This window comes from Gallinula chloropus, assembly GCF_964237585.1.
Source record: "Gallinula chloropus genome assembly, chromosome: 1".
NCBI classification, from domain to species: Eukaryota; Metazoa; Chordata; class Aves; order Gruiformes; family Rallidae; genus Gallinula; species Gallinula chloropus.
In genome coordinates, this window is record NC_140085.1 from 213,099,869 (window position 1) to 213,127,317 (window position 27,449).

At 45.3% G+C, this 27,449-nt stretch overlaps 1 protein-coding gene across 1 annotated transcript in view; it reads right to left on the reverse strand.

The window, feature by feature from the left end:
• Positions 1-27,449, reverse strand: part of STARD13 (StAR related lipid transfer domain containing 13) — a gene marked incomplete at both ends in the record, with an annotated part of 297,240 nt that overhangs the window by 196,498 nt on the left and 73,293 nt on the right. The window contains one exon of the mRNA XM_084279657.1: positions 631-664. Within this exon, the coding sequence (XP_084135783.1) occupies positions 631-664 (34 nt within the window). The remainder of the gene's footprint in view (positions 1-630; positions 665-27,449) is intronic.

The window sequence follows — 27,449 nt, forward strand, 5'->3', positions numbered from 1 at the left end:
TTAATTGCCTGTTAAGTATCTTGCTGAATCAGTACCTCTGTGTGTATATATGTCTTCCCAAAGCTTTTCCTTAGCTCCTGGCACACTAACATAGGTGGTGGTGCTCAGCGTACCTGTGTGCTTACACCTTGTGTAGCTCCAGGCCTGGAGGTTGGTGTCCCTGCCTGTGGCAGGGGGGTTGGAGCTCTATGATCCTTGGGGTCCCTTCCAACCCAGACCATTCTATGATTCTATGATTCTATGATTCTATGATTCTATGTATTGCTCCAGTTTTGGTCATTCACAGAATGTCAGCTGAAAACCAAGGCAATTTCCCCATGATGGTCAAACTCAGGGATGCCATTTAATACTGACATTCATGTTAAACCTCATGCCAAGGAGGGATATGGGCACTGTCATCTGCCACTGGTCATTTTTCAGAACTCACTCTGCAAGGTGCAAGCTGAGAGTTGCTGAATTATCCACTTTCCTACCAACCATGGAAAACCTGTACCAATCCATCACGAAGAACAGGGTGGAAGTGATTCATCACAGCCACTGTGCTACACCTCAGAACAGCAGATGCTCCCTTGGGTCCTCTATTAATGCCACAAACCACCAAGAAACTTTGAAGAAATAATACAGTCTTACCTGCTTTTTCCTTACACAGCTTCTGAAACAGCACCTGTAAGAAATAAATTCATTTTTGTTTAATCACTATACTTTATTCCCCCCAAATAAGCTCCACGTTTCAGGATAACGATACACATTATTCTTAAACATCACTGCCACCTTACACAAGGTGTAAATCCAGAGCTCATCAATAAAAGGAATGGGGAATATCTAGTTGTGCTTGCTAAGGCCGACCTGGTGTCCATTCCCAAACTGGGTTCACTTGTCTTGCAGGGAGTGAGCCTAGGAGCAGCCCCTGGCACAAGCAGTCTCCCCTCAGCCTCCTCTTCTCCAGGCTAAACAGCCCCAGCTCCCTCAGCTGCTCCTCAGAGGATTTGCCCTCCAGCCTCTTCCCCAGCCTGGTTGCCCTTCTCTGCACTCGCTCCAGGACCTCAATGTCCTTCTGATGGTGAGGAGCCCAGAACTGGACACAGTACTCAAGGTGTGGCCTCACCAATGCCCAGTACAGGGGCACAATCACCTCCCCAGACCTACTGGCCACACTGGTTTTGATACAAGCCAGGATGTCATTGGCCTTCTTGGCTGCCTGGGCACACTGCTGGCTCATATTCAGCCTGTAGTCACACAACACCCCCAGGTCCTGCCATGCTCACTGTAAGTGGTACATTAATGCCACACTGGATGCACCTCTTCATCCATTACTCTTTAATATCTCTCAATGCCCAGATCAGGCTGTTGTCAGCTACTAAATGCCTGTCACCCACTCTCCTTTCCTATGACAGACCCATCACCTCTCCCAGCAATGCAGCCTATAAGTGAAACCAACACAGTGGGTAAAACTGCCCCTATTTATTTCTTATTTTTTACAATTGAACAGAAGGCTGAACTGATTCTTTCTGATATCTGTGAACTCACAGGTGTGAAGTGCCCACTCTGCAGCCAGCTGAAAAGGCAGCCTCTCCTGTGCCTTGCAGGGACACACTCCCCATCCATGTTATCTGCTTGTCCCCATATAGACAACCATCTGCACCTTTCCACCAGCAGCACCAGGTGCTCTGTTTTCTCTCCAGCCTTGATAGGAATCTATCTATAAAAACATGGGGCTTATTTACCTTTTATGTAGTGAAGAACTTCACTGAGATATTGGAAAGTTCCTCCTCTAAGCACAGAGCTTGTTAAGCACCACTGCTAATAAGAGGAAAAACTCAGCCAGACTACAGTTCTTTTCCCTACTACAAGGTAATTTCACTGTGAAAAAAAGCCTCTTGCTCCACGTGAAGGCCTGCCAGAGTGGCAGCTGAAGTTAGCCTGTCTTTAGCCAGCAGGCACAAGCAGGGTGGTCACTTCTAGATGGGAAAATAACGAGTGGCTGAGTCCAAACCAGGTTTTGTTAATGGCAGGTTGTGGCTTGGCCAGCCCTGGCACCCTGCTGTGTGCTTGCTTGGCCTGAATTGAGTTGTATAGATTTCATCCAGCCTCCCTTTTGATTTTTAGCTCAGTGGTGGTGAAACACCCACAGAGGCTGGAGCTGAGCCCCTTCCCTATGGAGGGCCCACCAGTGGTGTGGGTTGGTGGTACCTGCACAGTCCTTCAAGCCAGATCTCATCTGATCTTAATCTTTGAGAGGCTGGAGGATTCACCTCCCCTTAGGTCTCCTACAGCTTAGAAAGGGACAATGAGCTTCTGATTTTCATAGAATCATAGAATGCTTTGGGTTGGAAGAGACTTCAGAGATCATCTAGTTCCACACCCCCCTGCCATGGAGCAGGGACACCCTCCACTAGCCCAGGTTGCCCAAAGCCCCATCCAACCTCCCCATGAACACTGCCAGGGAGGGGGCAGCCACAGCTTCTCTGGGCAGCCTGTGCCAGGGCCTCACCCCCCTCACAGTAAAAACCTTCTTCCTTATATCTAGTCGAAATCTACCCTCTTCCTCTTCATTTGGCTGAAGAGGAAATTCAACTAATTTCTCAAGTCTCTCTACATCAGCCCATTCTGGAAAGAGTAAGGAGCAGAACTACAGCACTACAAGCCTGAATTTCTCCAGCAGCGTTGTTTATAAAAGAGTCAGCACTAAGCCCTCAGAAGAGGGCTCTAGCAGAAGCATCTCAATTCCATGGGGAAATGGTTTTCCCACTCCCATACACTGCCTGGTTCTGGGCTCCTCACCATCAGAAGGACATTGAGGTCCTGGAGCGAGTGCAGAGAAGGGCAACCAGGCTGGGGAAGGGGCTGGAGGGCAAATCCTCTGAGGAGCGGCTGAGGGAGCTGGGGCTGTTTAGCCTGGAGAAGAGGAGGCTGAGGGGAGACCTTCTCACCACCTACAACTACCTGAAGGGAGGTTGTAGAGAGGTGGGCGATGGTCTCTTCAGCCAGGGGACAGGAGATGGGACAAGGGGCAATGGCATGAAGCTGTGCCAGGGCAGGAACAGATTGGACATTAGAAACAAATGTTTTCCTGACAGAGTTGTCAGGGCCTGGAACAGGCTGCCCAGGGAGGGGGTTGAGTCACCTTCCCTGGATGTGTTCAAAAAAAGGGCAGATGAGGTACTTAGGGATCTGGTTTAGCTTAGGATGGGAATGGTTGGACTTGATGATCTTCAAAGGTCTTTTCCAACTTTGTGATTCTGTGCTGTGAGTGGGAGATTCAGACACACTCTGTGTTGATTGGCAAGGGACAGGCAGGTCCCACATCAGTGTTGGGGGTATTTAGGAAACTTTTCTGAGTGAGGAACATCATTCTGTCCCTCCACTGTGCAGCAAGCTGCATTGCTCTCAATCACCCTCCTGGGGCCAGACACCTGATTTTTAACATTATGACTCTGGCATAAGCACATAAACACACTGGGGGAGGGTGCCTAAACTGCCATACTGAATCTTGGGATAAGCACTTCTTGAAGAGTACACAAACGATAAAGGAATCAAAATAAATATGTCAGTCCTGCTTGGAGAGCTGCTTTCTCTGTTCTAGTGCAGCCAGAAAGGCACCAGCTATTATAAAATCAAACCCAGACTATGTTGTCTTCCAATGTCTTTTTAGGATGCCATACAAAAAGTATGCAAATTGTTGCTGGAACAATCCCAAGAGGCAACAGAAAGCTGCCAACTAAAAGTGATTTATGGAAATAATAATGATAATGCACTATGTAACTGATTGTGCAACAAAGTACATTTATTGGAGGGCTAGCATCCCATCTGAGCAGCATGGCACCATCTAATCAAATATATAGAAACCAGGGACCGATGGAGTACAACTGGAGCCAAAAGGCTGTTGCAGCACCTGCTGCTATGAATAATAAAGAAATCGTTTGCTTACAACTCCAGCTGTAGCAATTTTGCAAGTGGAAGTGCCAAACAGAAGCCAAACGCTCTTTGCTGATACAACCACGTTTTATTCACTGCAACATGTGATCCAGCAGGCAGAAACTAGAGATTTGTTATGTAGAGGGCCCATTTCTCCCTCCTCTGCAGTCCTGTGTCTCGGTGGGGCCATCCCAAGCTCACCTATGCCAGGAAAGGCTCCCTCCCAAGAAGCCTGCCTGTGTGGTACCACCCTTTGCTTTGCCATCAGAGCAGAGTGAGCCAGGCTGGGGAGTTAGGCAAGGTCCACCCGCAGCCCTGGTGCAGGTAGCTCAAGGGACAGCTTGTGGTGAAGTGAAGCCTGGGGGGGCTCATCTACCCTGCTAAGTAAAAGATGGTCATTGATGAGGCTGGACCACTGGACCTGGGCTCATTTGCCTGGTTCAGAAGCTCTGGGTTTGTTACAGACTGTTCTGCAGAGCTCTGCTGTTGGGAAGCACGTCCTGAGCACGGGGACAAGGGGACACCCTGTGCCACTTGACCTTGGGTGAGGGACCAGTTCCTGCCCCACATTTATACTGCCCTATAAATACAGCCTCTAAGGTCATGGTATTAGAATCATATCATAGAATCACAGAACGTTAGGGGTTGGAAGGGACCTGGAGAGCTCATGGGGTCCAACCCCCCTGCCAAAGCAGCTCCCCAGCTCATATTGCACAGACAGGCGTCCAGACGGGGCTGGAATCTCTCCAGAGATGGAGACTCCACCACCTCCCTGGGCAGCCTGTCCCAGGGCTCTGGCACCCTCACTGGGGAAAAGTTCTTCCCCATGTTGGTGTGGAACTCCCTGTGCTCCAACTTGCAGCCATTGCCCCTTGTCCTGTCTCCACAGACACTGAAAAGGGGCTGCCCATTCCCCCTGCATCCCAGACTTCAGATATTTATAAACATTCAAAAGGTCCCCCCTTAGTCTTCTTTTCTCCAGGCTGAACAGTCCCAGCTCACTCAGCCTTTCCTCACAGGGGAGATGCTCCAGGCCCTTCATCATCTTTGTAGCCTCCTCTGGACTCTCTCCAGGAGATCCCTGTCCTTTTTATCCCAGGGAGCCCAGAACTGGACACAATACTGCAGGTGGGGCCTGACCAGGGCAGAGTAGAGGGGGAGGATCCCCTCCTGTGACCTGCTGGCCACACTCCTCCTGATGCCCCCCAGGATCCCATTGTCTCTCTCAGCCCCCAGGGCACACTGCTGGCTCATGGCCAACCTGTCATCACCCAGGACCCCCAGGTCCTTCTCCACAGAGCTCTTCTCCAGCAGCTCATCCCCCAGCCTGTCCTGATTCAAGTGGTTATTAAATGTGTGGGTCCTGTACAGATGAACAAGATGCCCAGAAAATTTGCTAGGGCTTGTTACCTGAATCTAAACTCCACAAAGCAAGATGAAAACAATGTCTTTGTTCAAGATGTATTTAAGCCAGGGACACCTTCACAAGCTGCCTTTCACCTACAGAGCCACAAATGTGGAAAGGCGTGTGGGCGGCACAGAGCGGAGGAGGGAAGAAAGGCTGTGGATCTATCAGGGGAAGGAAAATTAACACAGTGCATTTATAAAAGACCCCAAAATTTGTCCTGGAAATAATTCAAGTTATATGCAAGTTAGAGCACAGGAAGTTCCACACCAACATGGGGAAGAACTTTTCCCCAGTGAGGGTGCCAGAGCCCTGGGACAGGCTGCCCAGGGAGGTGGTGGAGTCTCCATCTCTGGAGAGATTCCAGCCCCGTCTGGACGCCTGTCTGTGCAATATGAGCTGGGGAGCTGCTTTGGCAGGGGGGTTGGACCCCATGATCTCTCCAGGTCCCTTCTAGCCCCTGTGGTTCTGTGATTCTATGATTCTGTGTAGAAACAAATTACTCAAACTGCTCCAATTAATTGGAAGTGAAGGTAGAAGCAAAACACAAGCATTATAAACTCAACAAGCAAAATAAACACTCTCATTAAACAAAAAAAAAGTGTTTCTCTGATGTATGCATAATTTCTCATGGTTATAAGTGATCAGGGCATGGAACTCATCAAAGAACTGGATTAAATGATTTAATAATGTCCCAGTAAGCTTATTGTCACATAAAAGCTTTTTTCTGCCACAAAAGATGAATAGGAAATAGTTGACTTGAACAACTTCAAAACCATTTTAATTTGCAACAGCACAGGGATCCTGCAATGCTGGCCAGGCCTGTAATATCATGTACCATTGAAAAGGAAAAAAGAAGAAAAAGATTTGTATCCAAGTCTTTTGCTTCCCTCTTCCCCATCAACTCCTACTGACTATTAGTTATCTTGTGCTCTGATTTCAGATATGCCCAAATCTGCCACCAATATTTCAGAGTACCAGTCAAACCATAATAATTCATTCTCAGGAAACCACACCCTCCAAAGAAACCCAAGAAGGTAATTAGTTTATCTGTCCAGCATGCAAATAACTTTTCTGGAAGTTTAATAAAATGTCATCGAATTTCTTCAGCATAGATATGGTATCAAAAGTATGACTGCTATCAAATAAACCCTGGCATTTTGACAGGACTGCTTGACATCTGCTGCTAATAAAAAAGGCTTTGGATTCTGGATTCTGCAAGTGTGAGTTCTGCAATGAGCACCCAGCAGCACCACTCTGAAACACACCACCTCCTTCAGAGGAAAGAAAGGATAAATCTGTACAACTCCTGACAGGCCACCTGGTACAGAAGGGAAGCACTCTGAGCTGGAAAAGGTCCTGCAAAGTGTAAAGACTGAAAATCCTGCTGGTTCTTCATTCTAGCGATTTAATAATATGTTAGGCTTTAATTAAAGCAACATACAGACGGTTCTAAAGGGAGAAACCAGCAATCCACATCTAAAAGTTAATCATCTGATTAGCAGGTTTATTAGATCCTTTCAGAAAGATGTTGACAGAAGGAAAGAAAATCCTAGTTACTGCTTCAAAATAAAATTCTACAGCCCGAAATGGGAAGTGATATTATGACATTTGGTGATGGCAGCCTTAACTTGAAGTTGCCCAGACCCAGCAGTGAGATCTTCAGTCTGGATTGCATTTGCCAGTTCTCCAGAGAGCATTAGTCAGCTGAGAATAATCACAGAATCATAGGGGTTGGAAGGGACCTGGAGAGATCATGGGGTCCAACCCCCCTGCCAAAGCAGCTCCCCAGCTCATATTGCACAGACAGGCGTCCAGACGGGGCTGGAATCTCTCCAGAGATGGAGACTCCACCACCTCCCTGGGCAGCCTGTCCCAGGGCTCTGGCACCCTCACTGGGGAAACGTTCTTCCCCATGTTGCTGTGGAACTTCCTGTGCTCCAACTTGCAGCCATTGCCCCTTGTCCTGTCTCCACAGACACTGAAAAGGGGCTGCCCATTCCCCCTGCATCCCATACTTCAGATATTTATAAACATTCATAAGGTCCCCCCTTAGTCTTCTTTTCTCCAGGCTGAACAGTCCCAGCTCACTCAGCCTTTCCCCACAGGGGAGATGCTCCAGGCCCTTCATCATCTCTGCAGCCTCCTCTGGACTCTCTCCAGGAGATCCCTGTCTTTTTTATCCCAGGGAGCCCAGAACTGGACACAATACTCCAGGTGGGGCCTGACCAGGGCAGAGTAGAGGGGGAGGATCCCCTCCTGTGACCTGCTGGCCACACTCCTCCTGATGCCCCCCAGGATCCCATTGTCTCTCTCAGCCCCCAGGGCACACTGCTGGCTCATGGCCAACCTGTCATCACCCAGGACAAATGGGACCATTGAACTTATCCCACTGAAAATGCTGCTGAAACCACTGTGTCAGGAATCTGATTTCTCCCAGAGCCTTGGCACTGATCTTCTGTAGAGGCTTGAAACCTCTGCTGGATTTAGGTGCTGATGTTGTGTCTTCAAAGACTGAGAACTGGGCTCATAATTTTCCTTTAAAATACAGCCACTGCAGAGTGTTCTTGGAGACCATGTTGAAGATACAGCCTGAGCATTGTTAGAGAAGTCACTTGGGGCACGGAAGACGGATCATCTTGGCTGGATGGGATTGAGCCTCATACCTGCTGCATCACAACATCTTGGCTTCCTTGCCAGGTTAGGAAGCAGGGAGAAGGGGAATTTGAGAATATATTCCATTGAAGCTGAGCTGTTTCACTGGAAAGCTGTTTGTGACTGATGGGTTTGAAGAAAAGAAAGGAAGGGTAACCAGCTCCCTACTCTGCAGTGGGAAAGTCCACTTGCTCAGTCACAACAAGGACGACCAGCAGGTCAAGGGAGGTGATTCTCCTCCCCTTCTCTGCTCTGGTGAGACCCCACCTGGAGTACTGCATCCAGCTCTGGGGTCCCCAGAACAAGAAAGACACAGAGCTCCTGGAGTGAGTCCAGAGGAAGCCACAAAGATGATCAAGGGGCTGGAGCACCTTTCCTCTGAAGACAGGCTGAGAGAGTTGGGCTTGTTCAGCCTGGAGAAGAGAAGGCTCTGGGGAGACCTTAATACAGCCTCCCAGTACCTGATGGGGTCTTCAGGAAAGTTGGAGAGGTGCTGACAGCAAGACATGGAGTGATAGGACAAGGGGGAATGGCTGAAAGAGGCGAAATTTAGGTTAGATATGAGGAAGAAATCCTTTATTGTGAGTGGGGTGAGGCCCTGGCACAGGCTGCCCAGAGAAGCTGTGGCTGCCCCCTCCCAGTCATTGTTCAAGGCCAGGCTGGATGGGGTTTTGGGCAACCTGGTCTAGTGGATATTGTCCCTGCCCATGGCAGGGGGTTTGGAAGAAGATGATCTTTAAGGTCCCTTCCAACCCAAACCAGTATTCTATTCTATTCTATTCTATTCTATTCTATTCTATTCTATTCTATTCTATTCTATTCTATTCTATTCTATTCTATTCTATTCTATTCTATTCTATTCTATTCTATTCTATTCCTATTCTACTCTACTCTACTCTACTCTATTCTTTTCTATCCTATCCTATCCTATCCTATCCTATCCTATCCTATCCTATCCTATCCTATCCTATCCTATCCTATTCCTATTCTATTCTACTCTACTCTACTCTACTCTACTCTACTCTACTCTACTCTACTCTACTATATTCTTTTCTATCCTATCCTATCCTATCCTATTCCTATTCTATTCTACTCTACTCTACTCTACTCTACTCTACTCTACTATATTCTTTTCTATCCTATCCTATCCTATCCTATCCTATCCTATCCTATCCTATCCTATCCTACCCTATCGTCTCAAGTGGGGGAATTTGGGTCCTCTTTTCAAGACTCTTTAATATTTGGAATAAGAAGCCATCATTAAGAAATAAATGTTTTTTGTTGTTTTCATCATGGTACTTTAAGCCTGTGTAAATTATTAAGAATAGGCACGGCACTGATCAAGGCAGTCCTGATCTTCACATGACCTTGTGGTCAGTGGGGGTATTGGTACTGGGCTGGATGAGGCATCCTGGCTGGGCCCAAAGCCCAGGGTGCATTGATGAGCCCTTGATAATCCACACTGGGTGGATGATCTGCAGAAACAGGGTTTCCACGGACATTTTCAACTCTGTCACTTCTCATTTTCCTCAGAGAACAGAAGGTAAATGATTTTTTTTTTATACGAGAAAGGAATGTAAATAAAATAAAGGATTCCTCTGTAGCTGATGTGGAGAAAGGCTAATTTAGGGATTTTAATTTATTTCTTTGCTTAAACTGGCAAAGTCATATAAATTGTCTTTTTTTTTCCCCATTTTCTCTGAGGATCTGGTACAGGGAACCTTTTCATCCTGTGCAAAGAAAACTGAACTCTAATATTTTACGATGACATTTCTCACATGAGCCCAAGGCATTCAAGCATCCAGAAGAACTCAGAGGACACAGAAATGTCTTTTGAAAACCCTTGACTTAACATGCCCCGTGGTAGCCTGAAAAGGTAAAATACTGTAAATATTGCCTACAGATATAAAAGCATATTTGATTGTTTTGCACAGCCTTAAAGAGCATTTAACGAGTATTTGAAAATTATTTTCCCTAGTTTACTCTTTTAGTTGGCAAAATAAGGCTTGTTGTTGAAATGTACTTTAATTTTACAAGACCCATGGTGGTTTGAAAACCTCTGACATCATAGATTTATACAATTGCTTTCTTCCATTTGCTGCAAATCTATATTCTGTCCAGGTACTATTGATAAAAGTCCAGAAAATAACGTGGCACTTCATGTTGCTGTAACTTTGAAAGCTTTTATCAAATAGAAAACTGGCTGAAAAGTGTTTTACAGTAAAAACTTGTGAATGACTAGTTAAAATAAAAGGTTTGCAGTAAGAGGAGCAGGGCGATGAGGAGGTCTGGGACAAAGGAAGCCATTTCAACAATGTTCAAAGTGAAATCAGAAGGAAATGAGCAGAAATACTAAGATACCTGTGATTTTGGAATTTTATATTTTTTATACTTCTGATCTGTTAAAATGCAAGTGTTTCTGTCACTGATGTAGCTGCTTAAAACTGCAGAATGTTCCTTCACTGGAATACAGCTGTGGTCATTTTCTTCAGTTTTCAGGGATTCTAAATTATGCCCGTGGAAGTCCAGGTTATAACCCAAGCAATCTCTGGAAACAGCTTCTCCTTTGTCATTATTTTGCCCTTTGTGGTCAACTGGTCAACTGTGAGAACGAGCAGGGATGTCCTGCAGCAGAAACAAAGTCCAGCTGGAGGCTGGTCATGAGTGGCGTACCCCAGGGCTCAGTCCTGGGTCCAGCCTTGTTCAACATCTTTATCAATGACCTGGATGAAGGGGTTGAAGCTCCCTCAGTAAGTTTGCAGATGACACTAAACTAGGAGGAAGTGTTGATCTGCCTGAGGGTGGGGAGGCTCTTCAGAGGGGTCTGAACAGACTGGACCCACGGGCTGAGACCAACGGGATGAAGTTCAACAAGGCCAAGTGCAGAGTGCTGCACATGGGACAGAACAACCCCCTGCAGCGCTACAGGCTGGGGGAGACTGGCTGGAGAGCTGTCAGGCAGAGAAGGACCTGGGGGTGTTGGGTGACTGCAGGCTGAATAGGAGCCAGCAGTGTGCCCAGGCAGCCAAGAAGGCCAATGGCATCCTGGCTTGTATCAAAACCAGTGTGGCCAGTAGGTCTAGGGAGGTAATTGTGCCCCTGGACTGGGCATTGGTGAGGCCACACCTCGAGTGCTGGGTCCAGTTCTGGGCTCCTCACCATCAGAAGGACATTGAGGTCCTGGAGCGAGTCCAGAGAAGGGCAACCAGGCTGGGGAAGGAGCTGGAGGGCAAATCCTCTGAGGAGCAGCTGAGGGAGCTGGGGGTGTTTAGCCTGGAGAAGAGGAGGCTGAGGGGAGACCTTCTCCCCACCTACAACTACCTGAAGGGAGGTTGTAGAGAGGTGGGCGATGGTCTCTTCAGCCAGGGGACAGGAGATGGGACAAGGGGCAATGGCATGAAGCTGTGCCAGGGCAGGGACAGATTGGACATTAGAAACAAATGTTTTCCTGACAGAGTTGTCAGGGCCTGGAACAGGCTGCCCAGGGAGGGGGTTGAGTCACCTTCCCTGGATGTGTTCAGAAAAAGGGTAGCTGAGGTACTTAGGGATCTGGTTTAGCTTAGGATGGGAATGGTTGGACCTGATGATCTTCCAAGGTCTCTTCCAACCTTGTGATTCTGTGAAACAGTTTCCCCTTGTGCCTTCAAGGTGACCACAACAGTCAAACCTGTCGTACCCAGGAACACATGGTGACGTACCCCCCTCTCTTTCACTTACAGAAACTCCCCGTAACACTTTGCACTTTTTGGTGTTTTTAAATAGGCTTTTATGGTAGTTGGCATTTTTTAACCTAATTAAAAATCTAACTGGACAGTTTGGTGCTGTGTGCTTGCAGAGTGAGGGGCACAGCAGGTGGTACAGGCAACCTTGAGCATGAAGCCAAGGGAACAGTGTGAGGAACGTGTATCCAGGTTTGGTCTACATGGTGTCCTGAACGTTCATTTCATCCCACCCAATTCCCACTACCCACCCTCTGCAATCATTTCCTGACAGGATGTAGTTTTGCCTTCTATCAGCAAATTTGGTTCTGATAGAAACTAAAGCACCTCCTCTTTATGCTGCTTTTACCTTTGGCAAATCCCAGGAGCTGTTAGTCATTTGGAACTCCTGACTCTGCATCAGGACTAACATCAACATGCTCAGAGCTCTGCAAATATCGACTGATGCTCAGTCCCAAATCAAGATAAGTGGTTGTGCTTCTGTACAAACAAAGATGTGAATAAAAACTTGAACTAACAATATATGGGGGGGGGGGGGTCAGGTGGAAATGTGATGGGGGAGAGGTGGGTGGAAGAAAGGCGAAAAGAAGAGCAAATGACTGCTCCTCCCTGGAGAGGGACACCGGTGAGAAGGGAAAGCTCTCCCTGTTTTTGACAATCCTGAAACAATACAGTGACTCACACATTGCTATCACTTTCACCCTCTTGAGCAGGGAGAAGTGCTATATCTCTTTTAAAGATAAGATGAAGTGGGAAAGGTACAAGAGGTCAGAGAACAACAAAGAGCGGCACGAAAGCTGGGGGCTCTGCTGTGCTGCTATGGGAAATGAATGACTTCTAAAGCAAACAGCTGTTAGCAGAAACCCATGGCAGAACACGACAGCCAAGCCTTGTGAGCTCTGGCTACAGCTGAGGTGTTATTTTAGCTCAGGCCAGAGTGGTTCTTAGCTGGGAATGAACCTCAGACTACCATTAGCAGCAGTTTGTTTGTTTTCACTACTGAGTGTCCACAGGAACGTTGCATGAGGGCTGGGCTCTAAGTGGGTATCAGGTATTCTCCTTCACAGTCTGTAACACTAATCCCTGTAATACAACCTCAACCAAAAATTGCTCATTTCCCCTTAAACTGATGTATTAGCAATCAATTAAACTCCTGGTCGACACCTCACGCTTCTGGAGCAAAAACTAACAGGAAGATAGTTGTTTAATGTCCAGTTTTCAGCAAAAGGCAAAGCAGAGGAGAGTACAGGATGGAATGTTTCATTCAAGAGGTACTGACAATTCCAGAAATTGCACACAGCAGCAGCATCCTTCCTGGGAGATGTGTGGGGAAATGTTAGGTAGTATTTCTGCTTCCAGTGTCCCAGCAAATCCTGATGCCCTTAGGAGAAGCTGAGGTGCTGATCTGTGCCTTGTAATTATTGATTTCAGTCTGCCTATGACATTTCGGTATCGAAATCTGCTGTAAATCCCTTTCAACTTCTGATCAATCTTCTCTGATTGCCTGTGTGGGTTTGTTTTTGTTTATCAGCTTGCTTTTATGCTAGATTTAAAGAATCCTTCCCACACCTCCTCTTCCCATCCAGACAACACGCTTTCCCTTTGGGGTGTTTCACAGTCCTCCCTTTCTAAGACAGTACATAACGCCTCTCGGCATCGCCAGCGCCAGGTAAGATGATGCCATCTGCCTCACCACCTCACACATCCAGAGCAAACTCAGGCAAGATGTTTCAGAAATGACCACTCCATTGCAGCCAGATCACACTTGACTGTGATATGTGCTGGGGTTTTTTTTTCAACATGAACCGTTCAACCAGCATAAAGAAAGGACAATGACCTCATGCAGTGGTTGCAGAGGTATCATTTTCACACAGAAGTACATGTTTCCCTGCGCAGCGGGGTTAACTCTTTCTTCTGCTCTCAGCAAATGCCCAGGTGCAGTTCAGGTAACTACCACACAAACATCTGCTGGGGGATGAGCTCCTTTGCCTCATTACAGCCCTCATGTCCTCATGACACTGAAAAGGGGCTGGCATCCCCTGCTTCAGATAATTATAAACTTTAATTAGGTCCCCCCTTAGTCTTCTTTCCTCCAGGCTGAACAGTCCCAGCTCACTCAGCCTTTCCTCACAGGGGAGATGACCCTTCATCATCTTTGTAGCCTCCTCTGGACTCTCTCCAGGAGATCCCTGTCCTTTTTATCCCAGGGAGCCCAGAACTGGACACAATACTGCAGGTGGGGCCTGACCAGGGCAGAGCAGAGAGGGAGGATCCCCTCCTGTGACCTGCTGGCCACACTCCTCCTGATGCCCCCCAGGATCCCATTGTCTCTCTCAGCCCCCAGGGCACACTGCTGGCTCATGGCCAACCTGTCATCACCCAGAACCCCCAGGTCCTTCTCCACCGAGCTCTTCTCCAGCAGCTCATCCCCCAGATTTAAAATATGTTTAAAATCACGGACAGACTTCATCATGAGACACTTATTTTCCTGCAGCTGCACCCTCCTCTTGCAACAGAAGAGAGCAGAGATTTGCTAGGGACTGCTTGATTTCTCTCCCCCTCTCTCACTAACCCGTTCCCCCCACACACTCCTGCATAGCTTAGCACTTCAAGCTCATTTAAATATATGTACTACTGACTCAAGCAATTTTAAAGCCAAAAGAAAAAAAAAAAGACATACTTCTTGAAATAGGATAAAATAACTACAGCCTCCCACAGAGAGGTTTTTAATGGGGATGTATTATTTCTCAACTGTCATGGACAGATAAAACAAATATATTCACAGAACTATCACCCATATCTTATGCTCCTATATGATTAACTGATTTTATGTTTCTCTGCAATGCAGACAAACATTTCATTTATTCTTTTTTTTTTTTTTTTGTTAGCTAAGCACCATGACCTTCCTAAAAATATTCAAGGATTCTTTAGTGGAAAGCTCCACAATCTTCTCACAGTGTTACTGTTCTGTGTAGCTCAGTACAATCTCTGAACTGAATTCAAGACGATATAATTCCCCCCCAAAAAAGTAGCATGAGGCAAGTTTCAGACAACTGAAGTAAGAAGAAATATTTTGCAGCATTGTCTAACATTTATAACAATATTAGTTGTGTAATTTTTTATACCACTCACATGCAAATCATGGGCCACAACTAAGTGCTGACAGAATTAATGAAGATTTTTCTATCACCTTGTATATCCTTTTGTCCTTAAGTCATTGGGAGAGAAATATCATCCTTCTCTTTTTTTTCTCTTCCATAATTCAAGTTAATGGCCACTGCTTGAAATTTGTTTTTACAGTTGGATTTAAGGCACTATTCATCTTTTGAGAAGCACTGATTTGAAAAATAACCACTGTGGCTTCAACCGGTCTTAAATCAAGGCAGGTCTGATTTATGCAAACTGCAAGTCAGGTCCAACAAGGATAAACTTTTAAAGTGAAAGTTATTGCTGTCAACTCTGAAAATGAAATTAAAAAACACCCCAACACTAAAGGATGCACCTACTGGTCTGCATCTATACTCTGCACAGTTGTATCCGCTCAGCCATAGAGACTAAAAATAATACTCAGTCACAACAGAGCACCTGGGCTCAGGAAGCAGCTATTGTTCTTCTGTTTTGTAAATGCATTTCCTAATTGGTGTATTCTAATGTTCCAGGAGGAATTAGAATGTGAAACCTTAAAAAAAGAGCCTCTCAGTGGGCAAAAGCTACTGATAAATCCAAGAAAGGAATCTCAGCTCCCTACGTCCTGTGGCTGGGACTCTGGACTAACGTCAAAATACACATCTGTCAAAAACCTTGGTGATAGCAGCTGCTGGAAAAGTGGATGCTGAGATGCCCCTCTCTACTTTCAGAGCTTGATTGGAGTGTGTATATCTATGTTTTGTTATATTACTAGGGTGGTTATGGTGGGTCCTCCAAAGTTTTAAGCCTGAAACCAGCTCCTGCTCTTTGGGGACCTTCGAGCTGTACAGAGAACAATAGTTGTCAGTGGTGCCTGGACGCACAGGGATGGGACAAAGAAACTCCATCTGAATCTATCAGACTTTCTGGGGAGCAGTTTGGATGTAGCCACAGTTCTGGAGACAATCATGTGAAACATGTACAAGTGTGAGTGATTAAGCTGCCTGAGCATTAGGAGGCTTCTATGGTAGATGGCAGAAAAGAGCAGCAAAACGGGCTTCCCTTTGCCACTGAAACCAAGAAAGCGGAAGAAATTCTACCACCAGCTTGGGTAGCTCTCCAAAGAACAGACAGTAAACTGAATAAAGATAAAAAAAATAAAAATGTAGCACACCCAATTCACTCTGTAATAGGATTTTCCAATAAAAAAAAAAGGCCTGGCAGACAGTCCTGCTAGAAGAGTGGCAGACCAGAGATGCATTAGCAGTGGATTGTCAGAGCGGGTTATGGCGACCAGATTCTCAGCTGTGGTATGAAGGGCTACGAAGATGATGAAGGGCCTGGAGCATCTTCCCTATGAGGAAAGGCTGAGTAAGTTGGGACTGTTCAGCCTGGAGAAAAGAAGACTAAGGGGGGACCTAATTAAAGTCTATAATTATATTAAGCAGGGGATGCAGGGGGAATCAGCCAGCCCCTTTTCAGTGGTCTGTGGAGACAGGACAAGGGGCAATGGCTGCAAGTTGGAGCACAGGAAGTTCCACAGCAACATGGGGAAGAACTTTTCCCCAGTGAGGGTGCCAGAGCCCTGGGACAGGCTGCCCAGGGAGGTGGTGGAGTCTCCATCTCTGGAGAGATTCCAGCCCCGTCTGGACGCCTGTCTGTGCAATATGAGCTGGGGAGCTGCTTTGGTAGGGGGGTTTGACACGATGATCTCTCCAGGTCCCTTCCAACCCCTACAATTCTCTGATTCTATGATTCTGTGTCCTGGGCAGGTTTCTTACAAGCCCCAGCTGAAGCAATCCTTTTGTACTTCATGGGGTAATGGCATGACACAAGATATGCCACATTAGAATCCTCCTGCTTCCTGCACTCTAATTCATGGTGACATGTAGCTGAGGACATGCCCATCCTGTAGGTGCACTGGGACAGGATCTTTAAAAGCTTATGAGAAGCTGTTTAGCAACAGAAGCTTGTAGTTTCATTAAACTGTGTTTTTCAAAGGCTACTGGCCACTTGACAGCTGACAGAAAAACTCCGAGGTCCTTCTGCAAGGGTTAGCTGTCCCTCAAGACTGGTGGCTAGGTCTTGACTTAATCTAGGACCTACCACACTCATGAGAGCTTGAAGGAGACCATTAGACATGTGAAAACTTACTATGAGCTGCTAAGATCTGCTGTGAATTAATTATAGAACGTGTGGAATTTTGACCTGCTTGTTATTTAAGTTGAAATGTGGCACCCCTTACAGCAATAGCTGTGACTTCATGGCCACTTGCTTTTTCAATTTCAGGTTGCCTTTAAACCCCTCTGTCACTAGAAATACCTGTCACTATTTTACTGCTGACAAAAAGAAGAAACATTCAATTAAAACATTAATTTAAATAGCCAAGTCTTTACACTAAACCAAATACAACAGCAGAAGACAAGGACGTACTTTGAGGCAGCCTATTTTAGCTCATCAAGTATTCATGCACTGTGCCAAGCCTCCTTATCACAGACATGATTAAAGAATGAGAATATGTAATTCTGGGCAGATGATTTAAGAAGGGAGGAGAGGTCTTACCTATAAATTAATTTGACAGTGAGTTTAAAGAACTATCATTATCTCAATGACATTTTTTTTTATTTTAAAAATCATAGTACCCCTTCATTCCAAACTCAACCCCAATCAGGCAGCAATGGACATGTGTATTACCATGATATGCTACCTGGAGTTCCTTTGGTCTTCATGCTAAACATTTGTGAGGCTCTTTATAGAAATGAGTCTGATTTCTTGCTGCATTTTCTCTGCTGCATATTGCAATATTAACATTCGCTCTACACTACATCTAATATATTCAAAATCTAATCTTAGGCAAACCTAACACTTTGATTTCAGTAAATAGTCAGATGAATGACAATTCTGGGATGACTTTTATCTTAATTCTGGAGAAAAGGAAAAGAGACTCAAATCACCTTTTACACAAGGGTTGTGCCACATCTGCTGCCAGAATCGCAGAATCACAAGGTTGGAAGAGACCTTTGAAGATCATCAAGTCCAACCATTCCCATCCTAAGCTAAACCAGATCCCTAAGTACCTCAGCTACCCTTTTTTTGAACACATCCAGGGAAGGTGACTCAACCCCCTCCCTGGGCAGCCTGTTCCAGGCCCTGACAACTCTGTCAGGAAAACATTTGTTTCTGATGTCCAATCTGTCCCTGCCCTGGCACAGCTTCATGCCATTGCCCCTTGTCCCATCTCCTGTCCCCTGGCTGAAGAGACCATCGCCCACCTCTCTACAACCTCCCTTCAGGTAGTTGTAGGTGGGGAGAAGGTCTCCCCTCAGCCTCCTCTTCTCCAGGTTGAACAGCCCCAGCTCCCTCAGCTGCTCCTCAGAGGATTTGCCCTCCAGCCCCTTCCCCAGCCTGGTTGCCCTTCTCTGCACTCGCTCCAGGACCTCAATGTCCTTCTGATGGTGAGGAGCCCAGAACTGGACCCAGCACTCGAGGTGTGGCCTCACCAATGCCCAGTACACAGGGGCACAATTACCTCCCCAGACCTACTGGCCACACTGGTTTTGATACAAGCCAAGATGCCATTGGCCTTCTTGGCTGCCTGGGCACACTGCTGGCTCCTATTCAGCCTGCAGTCACCCAACACCCCCAGGTCCTTCTCTGCCAGACAACGAATGTACCCACCTCTCTCACTGACAAAATTCTTAGAGCTTTTGATGCTGTGTTGCCATTTTGCAGTACACTCCCTGACAGCTTTTTGATGCTCACAGTGGTTTTGAGCACCTATCGAGTGCTTAAAGCACCAGTTCAAGGCAGCAATGGGAGAAGAGAGGAATTAACCCCTAACATAGTGTTGCTTTTTTACTACTTATGTTAGAAAATGCCACATGTTCAGGATGCAACCAGGAATTAGATCACTTTCCTATGGGAACATGCAATATGGGAAAACCTGAGTGAACAGCTATGCATATGTATAGGAGGAAAAGAGGATCCATGCCTCAAAGATGTTACAGCCCCAGTGAGACTTTCATTCTCGATGCTACAGTGAAGAAAACATCTTCAGCTTCAAGGGAACAGCATTCCTAGCTGGGGGTCTGCTCTCCAAGGTGCAATCTAATCTTGGATCTCAAGTGGATGGAGGATGAAAAGCGTAGGCACGCACGTGAGCTCCAGAGAGGAGAAGGAGCTCAAAAAGCCCCAGAGCTCAGCATTTCACCCCAGCCAGTTCCAGATGTCTCTGCCAGGAGAGGGGCTGTATGGATGTATGGATGGCTCTCAAGACTGTAGCAATCACCTGTACAGGATGCTCAGGTGCCTGCTACAGATGCTTACAGTTTCTGAACTGGTGCCAGCGGATAATGGATGCAAAAAAAAAAAGAGAGGTGGTCTTTTCCCTGCCATTTGTTCTGCTTCTAACAATGTTTCTAAGGAAGAAGTGAAACTTGCCAACTTGCACACACGAGGAAATATGTATTTACACCTGATTTAAACACCAAGGCACTAATTTTCCAACATACTCTGTTTCAGCAGCCATTCTAGATCATAAAGCAAGAGATTTTTAAGAAAAAAAAAATTGTAATGAATTCCTGGCAGGTTTTACATTCTCCTTTTAAAAAAAATTACATACACCCTCCCTTCCTCCCTTCCCTCAAGCAAATACCATTCATGTTTAAGATTAGATTATATTTCTCCCGATTCCTCTTTAGCTGCCAGAGCGTGACTCATTGTCAGATTGATTTAATTACAATCACAGACCTTGTTCTTCTGGTGGTACAAGTGAAAACTAGGAAACATGAAGGAAAAGGTCAATACAGAAAGACTCTGCAAGCCAGGAGTTGTTAAACAGTGCCACTAGTGATTAGTGGTGATTTCAATCTGGTAGCAGTCACCTAAGATGGTTTTTCACACCAGTGCAACAGGAATCAGTTGCATTGTGCAGGTGCTGAGCTGAAAGGTTGGGTTTGTTTCTGTGCCACACGTTACGATCTGGGCTGGAGGGTGAAACAAGCACATCATAGTTTACTACAGGGACACTGCATAGTTAAGTGTTAGCAGAGTAATAAAGATCAGTTCTCCATGGAAGGTGTTATTTTCAAAGATCTGTGAATTGGGTAATAGAGATAATTGAACATCAACTGTTCTTCTGAGACATCAGCAATGTGGGAATGTTTGTTTTTTTTTTTCAAGAGATGTTTGCAAAGTTGATTTTTTATATATATGTTATTACCCTGGAGATGTTATAAAGCAAGAGTAACGTTAACTTCTAGAACAGGGGATATTAAACATACTGTGCAGTGTCTAAGAAATAGATATATTTTATTACTATAATTTATACACTTTGAAGGTAAAATTACACTTAGAAAGAATGAAACTCTTTTCCTGAGAAGACCAGTCTGTTGTTTCTCTTTAAGTTGCTTCTAGGATGCCAAAGAGAAAGGTCCAGTCTAATGATCTTGCCTTGTCAGAAAGCTTATTTAGTGTCAGTAACCAAGAGCATTAAGCTTACACCTTAATGTTCATACTTTCATGTACTTCTCATTTTCAGAGAGAACCTAATTAGAGATTAGGTATTTAACTGCACTATCCTCATCACTGCATTTATCTAACAGCCTATGTTATGCAGCTAAATATTTTACCCCTGAGAGTCTCCTCAATTTGTTCTGAGATGCTGACGTGGGTGTAATAAAAAGCACGGCTACCTTAACGGTTTTGCAGAGGAAACAATTAGGAAACCAGTAACACTTAGCATTTCAGAATCAATTAGCTCTGCTGGAGAAGTTCTACAAATGCCATACTGATGCAGCAACACTTTAGAAGGCATTATTCATGCCAGAGGAGACACAAATACAATTGGAATTAACAAAACAGGTTAAGTTGTCAGGGCTATTTACTGCTTAAATTCATTTTGGTGAGGGGGTTGTGGGGGGAAAGGCTCATAATTGCAGATAATAAGATTTTGCATTCTTTATTTTGGAGAAAGGATATTAGGTGTTACAAGAAACACTGTTTGTGAGTGGCTAATTAAACAGATGTGATTTTAAAGCAGGCTAGGAACATAAAGTGCAAGTCACCTGGAAAACTCTGTACTGAGAAAAGGCATCTCCTGGATATCCTGGATGCTTTCATCCCCAGGGGCATGCTGGTTACAGAACGTGAGAGCTCTCAGCAGTGGCTAAAGAAGTTCCACAGAAGAAACTCAGTTCAAGAACAGAATAGGGTACATGAAAACAAGGAGTTGAGAGAAAATCAGACTTTGCTTGGCCACGTTTTCACCATGAATAACGAGCAACCAAAAGAATACAAAGTCCAAAAAAAAAAAGGAGAACAAAGCAATGTTGGCAACATGTGGTTCATTTTCATATTTAACAGAAAATAAATGTTTTGATGTTCCTAAGGACCAAGATGCCAGATTTTGGCACGTGGACCAAAGCAAACTTTGAGTTAGTTTAACCATACTTTGGGATTTGTTTTGCCTGGTAACAGGTGTCCACAGGGTAAACGTTTACAGCCAAGCTGGGCATTCTACTCAAGGGTATCAGTCACCTCCCAGAATAAACTTCTGAATACTTCTGACATGTGAAAACTCAAAGAAATCAACACAGGCATTTTGTAGAAGCAACGTTTTCCACAGAACTGCAGGTGTGCAGCATTTGCCTTGTCCAGCTGAACAGTCCTGTGAATGCCAGATGTGGCACTGCCTGACCTCTCTTCAGTGCCAAGGTTTAGGGAAGGTACCTCATAAATGTGAAAAATGTGAAGCAAACAAAAAAAAAACCCCACCCCATCCAACAGCCTCATCTGAGGTGTGAATAATCTAGAAGTCTATTTGGAAGTAGATGCTAATAGACAAAGCTGCTGATGCCAAGTTGCTTTCTTCAGTGTAAATACATCTTGGAGAAAAACATATGTCTGGTGTCAGAGCTGCCTCCAAGGAGACTCGTGGATGTTTGCACAAGTTTTTCAAAACACTTCTATTCCCAAGGGGCTGAAATCTAGGATCTGATTTACCCAGCAGAGGTAGCCCTTGTGAACACATTAACTGAGTGCTCAACAGGTGAATTACAGAGGAACTGAGAGAAAAGATGTTGAGGTGATTCCTTGTGATGCATAATAATGTAATACAGGCCAGTTAATGACCTATATATGTTGATCTGCATTCTCTGCTGGTTATCATGCAGGTCCCTGGCCCCTGCTGCTCAGCTACTATCGCCCAGAGATTCTGTCTTCATCACACATACCAGTACTCCTCCCCTCCATGCCCCCAGGATTTGCTGTTGGAAGGGTTTTCATGAGCACCTCCACCTCCTCTGCTAGTGAAAAGGCAGTGAGTTCTCCAAGACCTGTCAAAACCATTTCAGGTAATCCAACTGGAACAGGTCACAGCATCTTTAATGAGCAGCTTGAAAGAAAGACCCAGGGAAGCAGCAACTTGTAATGCAGGGAAGTGGAGGATGTGGAAATATTTGCAGCTGGGACAGCTCCAGGAAGGAGGAGTGTTTGTCTCCTGGAGCAATGGAGCAGTGTGCCACTATGATAGCTCAATAGTATTGTCCTTTTCTGGCTTGCCCTAGCCAAAAGAAGTCCATGAGATGGTAGGATACACACAGGCTTGTAAGGAGAATGACACTGATAAAATGGTGATGTCTTTACAGAATCACAGAACATTAGGAAGTTGGAGGGGACCTCAAAAGATCATCCAGTCCAACCCCCCTGCTAAAGCAGGATCACCCAGACTAAATCACACAGGAACGCATGCAGGTGGGTTTTGAATGTCCCCAGAGAAGGAGACTCCACAAGCTCTCTGGGCAGCCTGTCCCAGGGCTCTGTCACCCTCACAGTGAAAGCTTCTCCTTGTATTCACATGGAACCTCCTCTGCTCCAGCTTGCACCCATTGCCCCTCTCCAGCCTGTCTGAGTCTTGCTGAGTGGCAGCCCAGCCTCTGGTGTGTCAGCCACCCCTCCCAGTTTGGTGTCCTCAGCAAACTTGCTGACTGGACACTCTATTCCCTCATCCAGGTCACCAGTGAATATATTGACCAGTACAGGTCCCAGTACCGACCCCTGAGGGACTCCTCTAGCTACAGGCCTCCAGCCAGACTCTGTCCCATTGATCAAAACTCACCAGCTCCTAATCCACCTCACCACTCGACCTTCCAGACCACACTTCCTTGGTTTAGCATGAGGATGCTGTGGGAGATGGTGTCACATGCTTCACTGAGGTCAAGGTCTAGCTGTGAACTAGTGTCCAGTGTCATGTAGGACATTGTGGAAGCATTGGTTATTGGGGAGGGTTCACAGAGGGACCAAAAATTATGAAAGAAAGGGATGATTGCTCCCAGGAAGAAAATTAGCAGATGTTTGAGAGTGCATAAACAATAAACTGTATATCAAGGACTCTGTCTTAACTTAATTTGTAGGTCCAGAACAAGGACGTCCACAAACATGGATTTGAAAATGGTAATATGAAGCAGCTTTTTCACAGAACAGGAAATGATACTATGGCACACATCCCTGCAGGAATTTTTGAGAGCAAGAGCCTAACAACAGGCAAAAGAGCTCATCCTCCTTTTTGGATCTCAGAAATATCTGGATTTACTATTTTTCAAGCCACTGCATTTTATAAATGAAATTACTTGAATAAACCTATTTCCACACAGGAGCCAAGTTCTCAGGATGAAGGGTGAGACCCATCCTGTTAGCAGCTTACTCCCTGTAAGCCTACTCACCAAGCCAGCTGAGTGTGGATGCTCTTCTCTGAAATATCTGTTTCTGGACACTCTAAAAAAATCCACTGAATCTCATGCATATAACAAGTCTTACACCCCCAAAAATGCCTAGCAAACATTCAGAGGAGTAGAATGTAACACCAGAAAACACTAGAAAAGAAACCCCAAACTTTAAAGTTATCATTAATTATACTTACAATCCTAAAGTAATAAATAACAGCCATGAGTAAAACGCCTTAATTTTCTTTGCCTTCATTTTTCTTTTCTTTACTTCCCTTAGTATCAAACTCATACATAATCTGGGCTGTGCCACACAATCCACTCATCAAACTAATTACAGTATAAATTTCTACTCAATTTGTTTAACTAAGCATTAGTTGGAAACTTCTTGGGAAACCCTTACCAACATACTGAAAACCTTCCTTTATATAAATCGTTTGAAAGAATATAAGAAAGGGAAGAAATCCATTGAAATTTAGCTCTTAGAAAGCTGATGAATAAGCTAATCTGTTACTGAGTGGCTCAATGTTCAATTGTTTGAAAATGGCATAGGAACAAAACCCCAGGAGAATGCCATTGTTCTGAGCTATTTTCTTTTCTTAATTAGTCCTAATGCTGTTTCAGAAAACTACCACTCTCTTTCTGTGTGTCTTCGATCCGAACACAGAAATATGCAAAATATACCAAATAGATACCACAAATACCTCCCAAAGTTAAAACTTGCACCTTAAATTGGAATCCTAGTACTGAGAGAACTACTGAATTTAGGGTCCTTTTAGGATATAAATTTAATATGTTAATTTTATTCATCAAAAACAATGGCACAGTGCACATGCATACAAAACCCACCAGAAATAAGGGAGGGTCACCAGGCTAATCACTTTGGCTTCTTTCCCTTTTCTCTACTCCCATCTGCCTATTTTCTCTGCTCTTCGCATTCGGAAAGAAACAACTCGAACGCAGTTAGACCAAAGTTTGACCTACTTCTTTGTTCATTTTAATTAATTTCTTTTTTTGGCAACATCTCTGATTTCTATACCTTTCACTTCACACACGGATCCTCTTTAAAGCCAACTAAACAATGTCCTGCCTCCACCACCGATGAGGCAACCTGTAACACTGCGCACTGCGCTACTGAGTCGTCATCACCAGGGATGGAACTTTGCATTCAGATGGTGTTGTGTGCAGGATGGATGTCTGTACATTGAGAAACAGGTCATAGAATCACAGAATCACAGGGGTTGGAAGGGACCTGGAGAGATCATGGGGTCCAACCCCCCTGCCAAAGCAGCTCCCCAGCTCATATTGCACAGACAGGCATCCAGACGGGGCTGGAATCTCTCCAGAGATGGTGACTCCACCACCTCCCTGGGCAGCCTGTCCCAGGGCTCTGGCACCCTCACTGGGGAAAACTTCTTCCCCATGTTGGTGTGGAACTTCCTGTGCTCCAACTTGCAGCCATTGCCCCTTGTCCTGTCTCCACAGAGCACTGAAAAGGGGCTGCCCATTCCCCCTGCATCCCATACTTCAGATATTTATAAACATTCATAAGGTCCCCCCTTAGTCTTCTTTTCTCCAGGCTGAACAGTCCCAGCTCACCTTAAGCCTACGTGAAATCAGAACTAGGAAGACTGCAGATCCAACTAGTAGAAGCAGAAGAGTGTATTTCAAGAATGTGGTTACTCTGAGGCACGCTCTCCTCCCATAACTTCGTGCAAATAGATTCACTACCTATTAAAATGCAGTACTTTGCTCTGAATCACCTCCTCTTGGGGCAGCACAGCCCATGTTATTTATTAATCAAAGATTGTGGAAAAGGAATTTTATCAGGGGTTGAGTACAACCCTTTGAGAGGAAAGAAAACAACCTTAAGTACAGAAGTCAAATCAAGTGCTACAAAATGTACTCTGTTCAGGTATCAGCCATGCCAGCTTTTGAAAAGGAATATTTAAAATCGCTCCAGGATGGAATTAGAGCCAAAAGCAACTGCAGAAACAGACAAACCTGCCAACAGATAACAGATCTCAAGTCCTAACAGCACACCAGTCTGCAAGTAAATTCCCCCAGTTGCTCTCACATTGGTTTGGGAGTGACCAGGACTCATGGACCACACCAACCAGCTCAGGAGGGCTTCGCATGCTGGGATGAGCAATGGGGAAATCCAGCTAGTGACTGAAAGTACTAGAGATCCTGAATTACTGCTTTCGTCCCCAAACTTACCTCTCCAGCCCCTGTTTGATTTTTTGGGATGGGTAATGTGTAAAAAAAAAAAAAAAAAGTCTAACAGAGCTTTAATGATGACAGGACAAAGAGGAGACCATGGAGACAGACATAACCGGAGAAGGGAAGTAATAAAAAAAAAAAAAACCCAACTCAAATGTTCTTTAAAAAAGAACTGCTTTTAGATTTATGGGCCCCACTCAAAAATCACATCCCAGCTCTGATCAAATTGTCTTTCCAGCTGCTTTTCGTGCTTGGCAGATAAGATGCAGAGGGAAATAATCTGGGTGCAGTTGCCAACCTGAATTTTTATGGGACCATGCCAGGCTACCCTAATCAAATTCATAATGTCTTGCTCCAGGTTTCTGAGTTCTCTAGGAAGAAGCAGGTTCACAAAGAAAGGTGGCCCCATGGAAACCAAAGGAACAGAGAGCCTGGAAACAGTCTGGCTCTGGAGCAAAAGAGTTGGTATTTCCTGTTATTTCTGTTGCATCCAAAGCAAAGTCAGGATTTCATCTTGGACTTTCCACCCGTCTCCAGCTTGTCTGAGACAGTTCAGCTCACCCACTCGTGCTTTCAGGGCTGTTGAGAAACAAGCAGATGGTGGCAAAAAGAGTAGTTTTTGCTGCATACAAGTTTCAAAGACATGGAGTGGGGTCATTTCCACCCTTACTGGGGTAAAGAAGAACCTTCCAAAGGGCATCGCGCCGCACAGATACATTCAGGTTTCCTCTAAACAGACAGCACTGAGCTTGCCTGCAGCCTGTTATGGTGGGTTCTGAAACCCTCCAGAGAAGAACTGCACAAGGGCTCTGGATGAGAGGGAAGGACTGGACAGGATTTCCAACCTTCTTCCTTGCTGGTGACTGGAACAGAGACTTAGGCTCCCCCCTTCATAATTCTGAAATTACTGAAGATCTAATCCATTCGAGCAGTATAATACCAGGTGAGGCAGAAGAAAACAGCCTTGCTCCTCCAGAGGAAAGGAAAAAGGAATCCTATAATGGTTTGGGTTGTAAGCGACCTTTAAAGATCACCTAGTTCAAACCTCCTGTCCTGGGCAGGGGCACCCTCCACTAAACCAGGTTGCCCAAAGCCCCGTGCAGCCTGGCCTTGAACAATGACTGGGAGGGGGCAGCCACAGCTTCTCTGGGCAGCCTGTGCCAGGGCCTCACCACCCTCAGGAAGAAAAATATGGCAAAGAAATGGATTCTTCATCTTTCCAGTGCACCATCAAAGAGGCTAAGCTAAAGACAGTAAATGCAGGCAAAGAGTCTGTGGCCATGGTATCTATTGGCTTCTCACAGCCTCATCCAGAAGACAAGAGTGTACATCCCATACTAGGAAAGATTCATATGATAAACTAAATCCCATAGAGAAGACTTATCACTGCAGTCCTCCTTTAGAAAAAAGGAAAGCAATAAACTATAGTGTTATAGTGTGTCATTCTAGCTGAGAGGGCAAATGTGGAACTGAAGGTCTTTACTCTTGGAGCAGTAGTCTCTTCCTTCTTCTCCAGAGCCATACAATTTCATAGAGTATGAATCCTGCCCCAGACAGCATGGTTTGGGAATTTGCTATTCTCTGTTGGAGAAATACTAATGAGCACAGCCATTATCCAAAACATTTAGATGTCTGGAGTTCTTGCCAATTTGTTTGTTTGTTTATTAAGAAATAAGATTGCTCCTC